The 13,314-nt window shown below is 37.3% G+C and overlaps 1 protein-coding gene across 5 annotated transcripts in view; it reads right to left on the reverse strand.

The window, feature by feature from the left end:
• Nucleotides 1-13,314, reverse strand: part of RNF19A (ring finger protein 19A, RBR E3 ubiquitin protein ligase) — a 61,425-nt gene that overhangs the window by 6,618 nt on the left and 41,493 nt on the right. For 4 of the 5 annotated variants that reach the window (XM_032609893.1, XM_032609894.1, XM_032609891.1 and 1 more), the window contains 5 exons: nucleotides 11,318-11,462; nucleotides 10,321-10,483; nucleotides 7,186-7,300; nucleotides 6,518-6,679; nucleotides 777-990 (listed from right to left, as the gene is read on the reverse strand). In XM_032609893.1, the coding sequence (XP_032465784.1) occupies nucleotides 777-990; nucleotides 6,518-6,679; nucleotides 7,186-7,300; nucleotides 10,321-10,483; nucleotides 11,318-11,462 (799 nt within the window). The remainder of the gene's footprint in view (nucleotides 1-776; nucleotides 991-6,517; nucleotides 6,680-7,185; nucleotides 7,301-10,320; nucleotides 10,484-11,317; nucleotides 11,463-13,314) is intronic. The other variant, XM_032609895.1, reaches the window with a different exon arrangement.

Consider the following 13,314-nt stretch of genomic DNA (forward strand, 5'->3'; position numbering starts at 1 on the left):
CACAGGCTCCGGCCGCGCAGGCTCAGTGGCCATGGCTCACGGGCCCAGCCACTCCGCGGCATGTGGGATCTTCCCGGACCAGGACACGAACCCGTGTCCCCTGCATCGGCAGGCGGACTCTCAACCACTGCGCCACCAGGGAAGCCCTGATTTATCTTTTAATTCATGTACTCTCCCCTACGTTTAAAAAAACATCCCAAAGCTAGTAAACAAAAGTAAAGAAAAGTGAATTAAAGAGGTAACAAAAGAAGATAAAAATGCTTTAACTTATCCTACTTATCTACATGGCTTTGGGTAAAAGACTTCGTGAGAATTAAATAACCATTAATACATAAAAGGACCCAGGCAGACTCTATCGGCCTCAGTTCTTGCATTTCCGGATATCCTGACTCCACCTGCTCCCCCAGGCTTCAGCCAGCGTCTCATTTCCTAACAGCTGTGGCCACCTCCAGTGGTAAGGTCCAAGCTTAATCACTGCCTTTACAGTATTCACCGAGGCAGCTCCAGCACTGACTCATAATATAAAATCTGACAAGTGCAGTGAAAAAAATGGCATGTTATCCCTTAGACTTGGTTTTTACCTCATCAAATCTCCTTACTCACTGTTTACCACTAAATTTCCGTGTTTGAAACCTTACTGTTTTCAACCCTGACACAGTAAGATTATATGCCATCATCATGCTTTGTGTTCAAAACTCTCCTCATCTATAATAATTAATAATTTGTAGTTAAGGCAAAACCAAACCAAAACAAAACACAAAGCACAGTTTTCTCACCTGTGAAAACAGTTCACCATGGCACTTCCTGACAGACTCCCTGTGATACTGGCTCCAGCGAGCGCCATGGTGCTGGCCGTTTCACTCAGGTTGTCCCGGATGGCTCCTATTCGATCCATGTGGCTTCCACTTGCACTCAAACTGCCAGTCAAACCACCAACACTTCCCTCCCCTATGCTAGGGTTGTGTCTTGCTTCTGCTACTGAAGTTGTGTCTAAATGCAAATATTTCAAAGAAATTAAATAAGTGTGATTATTGATTTCCCTCTCCATAAAGTCTGTCATGATTTCAGATAGGACATATTTTCATATAAAGTATAAAACATACACAGGAATAGAAAAGGTGTCTGGGGCTTCCCTGGTGGCGCAGTGGTTGAGAGTCCGCCTGCCGATGCAGGGGACACGGGTTTGTGCCCCGGTCCGGGAAGATCCCACATGCCGCGGAGCGGCTGGGCCCGTGAGCCATGGCCGCTGAGCCTGCGCATCCGGAGCCTGTGCTCCGCAGCGGGAGAGGCCACAACAGTGAGAAGCCCGCGTACCGCAAAAAAAAAAAAAAAAAGAAAAAAAAGAAAAGGTGTCTGGAGTCAGGGACACAAAACATAACCGTGGAATAAGAGTAAACGGAAATATCTCACAGGGTAAAGTTGGATTAAGGATGCCCTCAGTTTTAAATGGTCACTACAGGCATACCTTGGAGATATGTATTGTGGGTTTGGTTCCAGACCATGGCAATAAAGCAAGTATCAGAATAAAGTGGGTCACATGAATTTTTGGGTTTCCCAGTGCATATAAAAGTTATGTTTACACTATACTATAGAAAAGTGTGCAATAGCATTACGTCTAAAAAAAATGTATATACAGTGATTAAAAAATACTTTATTGCTAAAAAAAATGCTAACCATCATCTGACAACTCAGGGTTGCCACAAGCCTTCAATCTGCAAAAAATGCAATTAGCTGCAAAGTGCGATAAAATGAAGTATGCCTGTACTTTACAAGAAAATCAAGAAGATTTAGGAATTCTATAAAGAACCTGACGGTTGAAGAATTTAGCTGACTTTGAGAAAAATTATGTGACAGTTTTCAATAAGGTGTTATTTAAAGAGCTTAGTATTCTCTAGGACAATAAGAATGGGCCAAAAGTTGACTTCTTGATATATTCCACAGTTCCGACTGTCTACAAGCTATTTCAAGATCTGATACCACTATATTCCAATCTTACAATACTTTTCACAGGCTTTATATTGGAGGATTTATTTATTTGCTCCAATATTTGAGTTCCTATTATATAACCCAACTCTGTTTCTAAGTACTGGGGACACAGTGGATCAAAGAGACGAACAACCTGCCCTCAAAAAGCTTACACTCTAGTTGGGGAGAGCAATAAATAAAATTATATGGTGATAAATGCTGTGAGAAAAAATAAAGCAGAGTAAAGGGGAGTAAAAGGCAGTGAGAGTGATGAGGAGTGCATGTGTGTGTGCACATGCAAGCGCCTGTGTATTGTTTTATATAGTATGATCAGAGACTCAAAGGAAGTGAAGAGATGAGCCATGAAATTATCTGGGGGAAGAGTATTCCAGGCAGAGGAAACTGCAAGTTTAAAAGCCTATAAGTGGAAGTATGTTTGGCATCCTCAACATTAAGGACAGGTGGTATAAGGGAAGAGTTCAGAGATGTAGCTCAGCAAAGACCAGAGGGGGACTTATGGGCCATGGTAGCAACTGTCGATTCCATCCCCCCGCCCCTGGTACAGTTAGAAGCACTGGGAGAATTTTGAACACAAGTTAGATCTAACTTATGTTTTAAAAATATCATTATGTGGAATGGTGAGTGGAAGCTGAAAGCTGATGGATCACTTAAGAGGCTATTACTATAACCCAGGATAAAAGAGAGTAGCTTGGACTAGTGGAATAGCAGTACAGATGGTGAGAAATGGTGGAATTATGGCTAAATACTGAAGGAAGCAGCAAAACTTGCTGACGGATCAGACGTAGGGTAAAAAGGGAGAAGGGAGAGTCATCAGCAGCAGAGGTTTCGGCACAGCAACAGCAAGAATGAAGAGGCTACTAAACAAGGGAAGGATGACTGAGAGGACAACAGGTTTTAGAGCGAAGAGTCTGGTTACAGACTCTTAAGCTTGGAATTCTTGTTAGACGTTCCAGTGCAGCTTAGGTAGAAGAGTTAGATGTATGAATTGAAGTTTAGAGGACAGTTCTAGCCTAAACATAAACTGAAGAGTTGTTTGTCTATATATTATTTAACAGAGGAGATTACCTAGGGAGTGCGTGTAGATTAAGAAGAGAAATCTGAGAACTGAGAGCCCTGGGAAACTCCAAAATTTAGAGGTTAGGAGAGGAAAATGAACCAGCAAAGAAAGCTGAAGAGTGGCCAGGAGATATGATGAGATGAGAAGTGGTTATCCAGAAAACAAGTAGAGAAAATGTTTTAAGAAGGAGGGCATGCTCTACCATGTCAGGTGTACTGTTACAGTAAGATGAAAATCAAGAATTGACCACTATATTTGGTAACATGGAGGTGACTGGTGACTCTGCTTTGGTGGAGTGGCAGAGAGGAAATTTTGGAATGGTAGGGACCAAAATCTGATTGGAGTGAGTTCAAGTGAGAACGGGAGGTAAGGAAGAGAACATTATCTTTGCACATATGCCTGATTACAGGCAAACCTCAGTTTATTGCGCTTCAAAGATACTGTGTTGGGACTTCCCTGGTGGCGCAGTAGTTAAGAATCCACCTGCCAATGCAGTGGACACGGATTCGAGCCCTGGTCTGGGAGGATCCCACATGCCGTGGAGCAACTAAGCCCGCGCGCCAAAACTACTGAAGCCTGTGTGCCTAGAGCCCGTGCTCTGCAACAAGAGAAGCCACCGCAATGAGAAGCCCATGCACCACAACGAAGAGTAGCCCCCACTCGCTGCAACTAGACAAAGCCCGCGCGCAGCAAAGAAGACCCAACGCAGCCAAAAGTAAATTAATCAATTAATTAATTTAAAAAAGATACTGTGTTTGTTTTTTAAACAAGTGAAAGGTTTATGGCAACCCTGCTTTAAGCAAGTCTATCAGCGCCGTTTTCCCAACATCATTTGCTCACTTTGCGTCTCTGTGTCACATTTTGGTAATTCTTGGAATATTTCAAACTTTTTCATTATTATTATATTTGTTATGGCGATCTGCGATCAGTGATCTTTCATGTTACTATGGTCATTGTTTTGGGGTGCCATGAACCGCACCCATATATGACAGCTAATTTAATTGATAAATGTGTATGGGTTCTGATCACTCCACCAATGGGCTGTTCCCCCATCTCTCTCTCTTCTCCTCGGGCCCCCCTATTCCTTAAGACACAACAATATTGAAATTAGGCCAATTAATAACCCTACAATGGCCTCTTAAATGTTTAAGTGAAAAGAAAAATTGCACATCTTTCACTTTAAATCAAAAGGTAGAAATGATTAAGCTTAGTGAGGAAGGTACACTGAAAGCTAGGGCAGGCTGAAAGGCTAGGCCTTTTGTGCCATTTAGCCAAGCTGTGAACACAAAGGAAAAAGTCTTGAAAGAAATTAAAAGTCCTACTCCAGTGAACACATGAATGATAAGAAAGCAAAACAGACTATTGCTGATATGCAGAAAGCTGTAGTAGTTTGGATAGAAGATCAAAACAGCCACAACATTCCCTCAAGCCAAAGCCTAATCCAGAACAAGGCCCTAACTGTCTTTAATTCTACAAAGGCTGAGAGAGGTGAGGACACTGCAGAAGAAAAGTCTGACGCCAGCAGAGTTGGTTCATGAGCTTTAAGGAGAGAAGCCGTCTCCGTAACATAAAAAAGCAAGGTGATGCAGCAAGTGCTGATGTAGAAGCTGCAGCAAGTTATCCAGAAGATCTAGTTAAGATGCTTAATGAAGGTGGCTACACTAAATAATAGATTTTTAATACAGATGAAACACCTTATATTGGAAGAAGATGCTGTTCAGGACTCTCATAGCTAGAGAGAAGTCGATGCCTGGCTTTGAAGCTTCAAAGGACAGGATGACCCTCTTACTAGGGGCCAATGCAGCTGGTGACCTGAAGTTGAAGCCAATGCTCATCTACCATTCTGAAAATCCTAGGTTTCTTAAGAAATATGCTAAATCTACTCTGACTGTGCTCTATAAGTGGAACAACAAAGCCTGGATGACAACACATGTGTTTACTGAATATTTTAAGCCCACTGTTGAGACCTACTGCTCAGAAAAAAAGATTCCTTTCAAAGTATTACTACTGCCCATTGAGAATGCACCTGGTCACCCAAGAGCTCTGATGGAGAGGTACTATGAGATTACTGTTGTTTTCATGCCTGCTAACATACATCCATTCTGCAGCCCATGGACCAAAGAGTAATTTCAACTTTCAAGTTTTATTATCTAAGAAATACATCTTGTAAGGCTATAGCTGCCATAGATGGTGATTCTTTTGATGGATCTGGGCAAGGTAAATTGAAAACCTGGAAAGGATTCACCATTCTAGATACCATTAAGAACGTTTGTGGTTCATGGAAAGAGGTCAAAATATCAACATTAACAGCAGTTTGGAAGAAGTTGATTCTAACCTTCATAGACGACTTTGAGGGGTTCAAGATTCAGTGGAGGAAGTAACTGCAGATGTGGTGGAAATAACAACAGAACTAGAGTTAGCGACTCAGCCTGAAGATGTGACTGAATTGCTGCAACCTGATGATAAAACTTTCATGTATGCGGAGTTGCTTCTTACGGTTGAGCAAAGGAAAAAACTTAGTCGATAAAGCAGCGGCAGGGTGTGAGAGGTTTGACTCCAGTTTTGGAAGAAGTCCTGTTGTGGGTAAAATGCTATCAAACAGCATTGCATGCTACAGAGAAATCATTCTTGAAAAGAAGAGTCAATCAATTCGGCAAACTTCACTGTTGTCGTGTTTTAAGAAATTCCCACAGCCACCCCAGCCTTCAGTAACCACCACCCTGATCAGTCAGCAGCCACCAACATCCAGGCAAGACCCTCCACTGGCAAAAAGATTATGACTTGCTGAAGGCTCACATGATTAAAATTTTTTAGCAATAAAGTATTTTTAAATTCAGGTAGATACTTAATATACAGTATAGTGTAAACATAACTTTCATATGCAGTGGGAAACCCCAAAATTCATGTCTTGCTTTATTGTGATATTGGCTTTATTGTGGTGGTCTGGAAGCGAACCTACAACATCTCCGAGGTATGCCTGTACTTCCCTAAGACAATTTCTTTAACAAGAACTGTGGGAATTTCTTTAAAAAGAACACGCACATTTAAAAAAGCTTATTAACTTATACTCCTAATGGTAGTCTATGAGGGCCTTTATATGTTCCAGTTTTTGTTATAATTCCTATTTCTTTGAATAACATTAAAGATATTTTCTACTCATTGGGCATCTGCATTTCTTCTTTTATGAACTGCAGTTCTCTTCTGTCCTTTTATTACTGATTTGTAACATTTTACACAAAATAATCTAGAATCTCTAAGACATTACATTTCCATCGGAGGTTATAGGTACCCAGAACCATCCCACCCTCTTTCATCATTCACCTTTCCTCAGCAGCTCATTTCTCTGATGTACTTCTGGGTGAATACTATTAGGGCTAGTAAGAGAGCAATGGGAATTCTGACTTGCATGTTACCTACAGCCTTACACTATTACTACTAGTACGTACATTTTCTTCCTTTGCTGAAAGGACTTACCTACAGCTGTGTTTGTCCCACCAACATTTATATCATTTTCATCATCAAATTCAATCCTGACTCCTTTTCCATTGCCTGCTGAGACCCCACAACCTCCGCTTCGACAGAGAGAAATCGGAACAACACCATAGACATAAGCTAACATAATAGGAACACCAATACCTAAAGAGGAATTAAATTGGTCATTACAAACCAAAAAATAAATTACAGAAACACACATTTCAGAAGTCTTTTCAAGAGAAGGTGTACAGGAGAAAAGTATTAGGGTTCTGCAACTCTTGCCAAAAGCAGATTTACCCAACTATTAAAGGATGCAAGCAGATTCAAAGCTTCTAGCCTCAGGTGACACATATGAGGTTAAAAAAAAGATGTAAATCTTTTTTCTTTTTCAGTGCCAGGGCTCTAAACGGTGTTTTGGTGGGGAGGAAGGGATATTAACCACTAATAATTTACCAACTATCCCTAAGGCTAGGCTCTTGAGTTTATATTACTTTTAACCAATATAGTTACAGAATGAGAGGCTATCTGTAGGCTCAAACTGACCCTAAATAAATAAATAAAGTAACTCTCATATCTTCAACAATATAATGCTCTGTTTTTCAAAATTCTCCCACAAAACTTTAATTCTATAAAATTTGAGGTAATTAGAATTTTTAAGCATTTCTTACCTACAGTTACTGCAGCTACAACTGGAGATACGATTACAGACAATGTTACACCACCTGCTATGGCCAAATTCCGTTTGTGCTTTGAAACATCCTTGCCTTCATATCGATTGTGAATCTTGAATTAAAAAGAAAAATGGGGGTGATGGGTTAAAGAAAAAACATATTACTTATTTAATTTAAATGAAACAGACCTACATTTGTTAGAAGTTTAAAATGATTTACCTTATAATTTCATAGTTAAGTGTCCAAATTCAAGGTAAACATATTATTGCTCTTAAACCATATTCTTATATATAATTTGCTCCTTATTAATAGTTTGGTTACATAAGACAGTGATTTAATAGATTTTACTCTGTGTTTAATCAATCTTGAGTAAAAGTAGTCCTTATAATCTTATTCAAGAAGAGTATAAATCATGTTTTGAGCAAAGAAGAAGGAATTAAGAACATTATTTTCAACATAGTTATGAGTTGGATGTTAGATCAACAGGATTACTTCTAAGAAATGTATCATTCCACAGAATTCTAAATAAGCATCCCTAATTAGTTGGCTTCTAGGAGAGGTTTACAGTCTTTTAAAAACAAAAAAAAAACCCTGACCTTAAAAAGCAGTACTAATAAGCAAACATCACTAAATAGAATCAATTTTTTTCTCAGATTCCTTTTTATAAAGAAAAATGTTATCAAATGACTCAGGATCCTGGGCTCTCATTTATAGCTCAAAGTAAGGGGTACAGAGAGAAAAAAAGAACAAATAATGTTGCCAGAGGACAGGAGTTACATCTACTTGGCATCTTTGTAGAGTACAGGTGTTGTTAATAAACAGAACTTAATATCACCATGAAAGTTACTTGTGAAATTATTATATGAACTTCAGGAAATAGCTCAGTATCTTTGTTCTTGTGATTTTCAAGGGCTAAAGCTAATAAAGTACATTTCCCCCTGTTTCAAGACAGATTCAAAACAGCCTCAAAAGGGTACAGGTAGTCTCTAAAGTAAAATACTTGACTTAAAAACAATATTACAGATGAGGCATAATAAAGTAATCTATCATTATTATGTGGTTATTTTGAAGGCTGTAAAGTACAATGAGTCTTATGGGATGTATTAAACAGTGAAAAGGCTGGGATGGGGAGGTGGGCAAAACATGCATGGGACAAGGAACATTTCTATTTCCTAGTCAGAATTCTGTTTCCCAGAACTGACTATATGTTCCAGGGAATGGGTCTCTACACTTCCTAAATAGTCCATACAGGCAGAGATGGCAGACCTTCCCAAAGTACCTTTCATTATCCTTCAGTACTCTAGCTAATACCTGTTCCTCGCCCCCCCATTCCTACAAAACTCAGCACTGAAGCAGAAAAAAGACAAAGCTACAAACTGATGGAGCAGATTTGCAAAGGCAGGCTGTCAGGAGAAAGAGTCTTCCAGATAATTCCACATCCTCAAGCACCAATGTTCAATTACAGTGATCATATCAGCCCACTACTTCTGGTTCAACTTAATTTTTTCTGTTTTACTATTTTGTGCCACATTTGCTATTTGTTATTGTAAAGAAAGGCTCAGCTTTTAGGTACTTTATCAATTTAATAGGTTTTCCTGGGCTGGTTTATAACCCTACACACCCCAGAGAACACTGTTTCAGTGGAAAACTAATTCATCAACTTGCAACCATTTGAGTACAGGTTTGCAAAAAGGAGACTCGTTACTGCACCTAAGACTGAACAATGAGGTAAATAATCTCTCCTCTATAAATTATTTGCAGGTGTATGCAGTACAACAGTCTTTCTTTCCCTTCTACTTCTAAGTATCTGAATAGTTTTGTTTTCGGCAAAACCTTGCTTTGGACAACTTACGAAAAATTATTATAATCAGTATTATGTTTGGGACTTTAAACAATTACCTTCTGAAATAAACATTCGGCCCATAAATATGTTTGTCCTCAGTCTCAAGCTAATTAAAAAAATAGTATGTACTGTTATTTCTGATTATAAAAGTAATATGTGTTGAACATAAAAAAACATGGCTGTTGTATGAAAGAGGATCAGCCTTGTCTTGAGTCCTGAAAGTCAGAACTAGAATTAAATGAAACAATTAAAAGGGAAATGGATTCTGACTCAACATAAGAATTTTCTAACACTTACAGCTCCCTGGCAACAGAATGGGCTGCCTCATGAGATGGTGGTTTCCCCATCACTGAAATGCCCAAATGGATAGCTTGAAATTTATCAGGGATCTTATATAAAGAATTTGTGCATTTGGGTTTAAATCCCAGCTCTGCTTCTTCCTGTGTAACTAAAGATAAATTACATAAATTTTCCTAAACTTCAATATTCTAACATATAAATTGCTGTGAGGTTAAAATGAGTCAAAGTATATAAAACATCTACCACACAGTTAGAACTCAACAAATGTTAGTTCCCCTTTTTAAAATTCCTATACTTTGTTCTGCTTGGCTACAGGGTTGGGATTAGATCATTTCTGAGGTTACTTCTCAATTCTGATATTCTACTAATTTAGGCAGCAGCAGACTTCTTAGCCACTTTGTAAATTATCCCTTTAATCTTTCAAAAAAGAATTATTTGCTTAGCCAATGAAGTATCACTCAGGCCAGTGGCAAGTATTGGGTGTTCAGACTTTCACAAAATTGTTGTAATCTACAAAATAGTGTATTTACTAATAGCAGTAATCTGAAGAAAAAAAAAGCTTTGAATTCAAGTTGGAAATAATTCAGGAACTGGCTAATTGTTCTTTGCCTGAGGGCATATGTTATTTCTCTATTAACCTTATAGACCTGACTTTACAAGGACATATCCATGAGAAAAAATGTCAGGTGTGGATTCTTTAATATTTCATATGTAAAGTTTATAATGCAAATGTACTGAAGTTTTCAGATTCAGATAATTTTAAAGCAAGTCTACTTTTTATGCATACATATAAGCTTGCCAAACACTGAAAATTTATTACCTCATGAAAAAATAGTAACTGTTTTACACTTAAGATACCAAAAATGACCTCTGTCTTTCAAAACAAATAAACAAATAAAAAAACAAAACAAACACAAAGCAAAACCATCAATCCTAAATCTAAAGATTTAAAATAAGATAATAAATTAACAAGGAATCAAGCATATTACCTTACGGCCCACATATACAGGAATGCCAATAATCATGGCAGGGATAGCAATGCCAGCTATTAAAGCAATTCCTACGGGAGCACCAACAAGTGTTCCCAGCTGCCACAATATTTTCTTCTTTCGGCTCCAGGGTTTCTTCCCCCAAAAAGTACATCCTGATGGACTAAAGGAAAAAATTACAATGTAAAGTAACTGTTGCAAAACATCACAGTAACAATTTACTACAATACATTCAGCAATAACTATAAAAGAATTCTCAAATTTAGGAATGAGGATTTTTTTCCCCTTCCTTTGAATTCTGAGTTTACTAAAAGCTAAAATATCAAGGTAAGCACCACCATAAATTACATTAAAAGGATACTGATAACTGGGATTCAGGTTAAACATTTATCCCTAGTCCTCCATTAGCCTCAAAACCTTAGATTAGTTTTGGAAGAGTAAATTAATGCAAAATATGCTTATTTTATCCCTGTTTTAGGCACATAATTATCTGATTATATCATAAACTCACTCTGTGGCCTAAATGAGGAAATTTATGAGAAAATTAAATGGAAATATTTATGACCTACCATAATTACATGGGGTATTAAATGCTAACTTTCTAGTTTAACAAAAAACAAAGCCGGGAATTCCCTGTCAGTCCAGTGGTTAGGACTTGGCGCTTTCACTGTCAGGCCCAGGTTCAATTCCTGGTCGGGGAACTAAGATTCCACAAGCTGCGTGGTGCAGCCCAAAAACAAACAAACAAAACAAAGCCAAACAAAAAAAAAGAAGAAATTTCCATTTCCTATTTTTGACTAGCTATTAATCTCAAATGACTGGCACAATAATTGGGTTCCTATTAAATTTACGTAGCTAGAATAAAATAGATCTCTTCAAGTATCATATAAATTCCAAGCTTAAGAATACTAAGGATAATGCTGTTTCCAAAAAAAGTCCTTTTGTCTTACAATATAAAATTATATTTAGACATAAATAGCCCCTTCTATAAGCTTACCTTAAATAATGTAAATCCGAGATTTCTTTCATACACAACCAACAAAACTCACAACCACAGACAGCACATGTCATGTGATTACAGCTCCCATCATTCATCTTTATTATATAAGCAGCACACCGTGGACATGGTTTTATATCATCAGCTATTAAGAAAATAGACGTTTAGTATACAAGACTAGTCTAAAAATAACAATTTCTAGTAGATAATTATAGCACTGCCAAAATATCTTAACATGTATGGTTTATTAACCGATAGCTTTAGCCTGCTAATTTTAGTATATAAAGCACTTTTTTTTCCCTTCCAAGGAAAGGGACATATTTTACATTAAATTTTCAAACTGTAAACATTTTTCCAACAGTAGCAGAACAATGAGAATAAAGAATAACAAAATAATAAAAAGAGAAATGAGAACCAAGGGCAGCTCTAGACAAACCGGGAACTATATAAAGTTTGTCTTTGTCCCCACCCCATAGCTGTCTTCAATGAGCAGCACTTCAAGTTCTAGGACTTTTCTAACCATCTCCACTTAAATTAAACGTAGATATTCCGTATACTATTCCTTTAGTGAATGAATACTAACAGCAAGTGACAATTTGATAGTAACCTGAAGCACTACATAAAAATAGCACTATGAGTTTACTCCTCTCTTCTAGGTAACATCAACTATAGGCACTGTAAAAATAATACCGGTATCTGTAGAAAAGCAGCCTTTTTCTCATATTTTAATTCATACAATAGATAGATGGGCCTTGCAAAGAATCAGAACTCAGATAAAAGGGAGGAGGTAAGAGGTTAAGTAAGGGTTGTATGGTTATAAACACTTAATGGAAAATAGTTTCAGAATTAAAGCAACCATTTGTTGGTTATGCTCATGACTGTTTTTAATTAGTTAACTTCGTCCATTTTATTCATTTATTCAAATGCTGTGGTATGCTTCGCGTATAGTAATATGGTTACAATGCACAAAGATGCCAAGTTACAATCAAGTGGTACATAACTTTAGGAATCGCTGACACAGAATAAGAGTTATCTCAAATTATGCAACTATTTTGAACTTTGGCATCTATTTAAATAGCAACCAGTAATTATTTACTGTTACTAGTAATCACCTGTATTTTCGAACGACACATAAGACAGCTAAGAAAAGATATGTATAGTGCAAGCCACTGAATTCAAGTATTTGTTTCAATTTCTTACATGATAAGCATTAAGCTATATTCTATTTTCCTTTCTACAAGTTTTATGGTCAAATTTTACCTGTGCTTTATCAGTGAATTCAGGTTTCCTTAGCGCTTCATTTAGGGCCAAAGCTGTTTTTTAACTTAAGAACTGGTCGATGCTCACAATTACTGTTTTAATGATTCAAACAATTTTGAGCAAACTGACAACTCTATGCAGCCAGACCAAAACACATAATTACTAGAATATAAAAATTTAAAAATCCATAAGTCATGATTTAAATGATCCAAAGAACACAAAGTCTGCATGAAAATGTTTTTAACACTGGGCATGAATGAAAAAAAGCTGGCTTTTATAGCTAATATAATAGCTAGTACATTAAAGAAATGCTAATACTCTGCTTAAGTGGCATATTAATTGATAAACTTCTTCATTTCAGAGTATTCTCAAATAGTAAATATCCCAATTAGTGGTGAGAGTAAGAAGACTTAGGCTTTGGCTCTGACATATGCAATCTTCAGAACAAACTGACAGGTGATATTCCCATTCATTTTCATGGTTCTAAAAACACAAAAAGGCCTTTTAATATGCTAAGATTACATGTTAGAGAATTAACACCATAAGCAATCTAATGATATGTGTCTCTTTTATATATTTGTACTTGCATGCTTTCACTCTCTGCATACTTGTTTGTCTACAAAAAGCTGTTTTGTCTGCTTTGTCTCGTTTCTGGAACAACAAACTGGAAAAAAAAATTTTTACTGTGCATATTAGATAATGTATTTCTCTCAAAATAGTCTCCAAATGCAAAAATC

This window comes from Phocoena sinus, chromosome 17 (genome assembly GCF_008692025.1).
Source record: "Phocoena sinus isolate mPhoSin1 chromosome 17, mPhoSin1.pri, whole genome shotgun sequence".
Lineage (NCBI taxonomy): Eukaryota > Metazoa > Chordata > Mammalia > Artiodactyla > Phocoenidae > Phocoena > Phocoena sinus.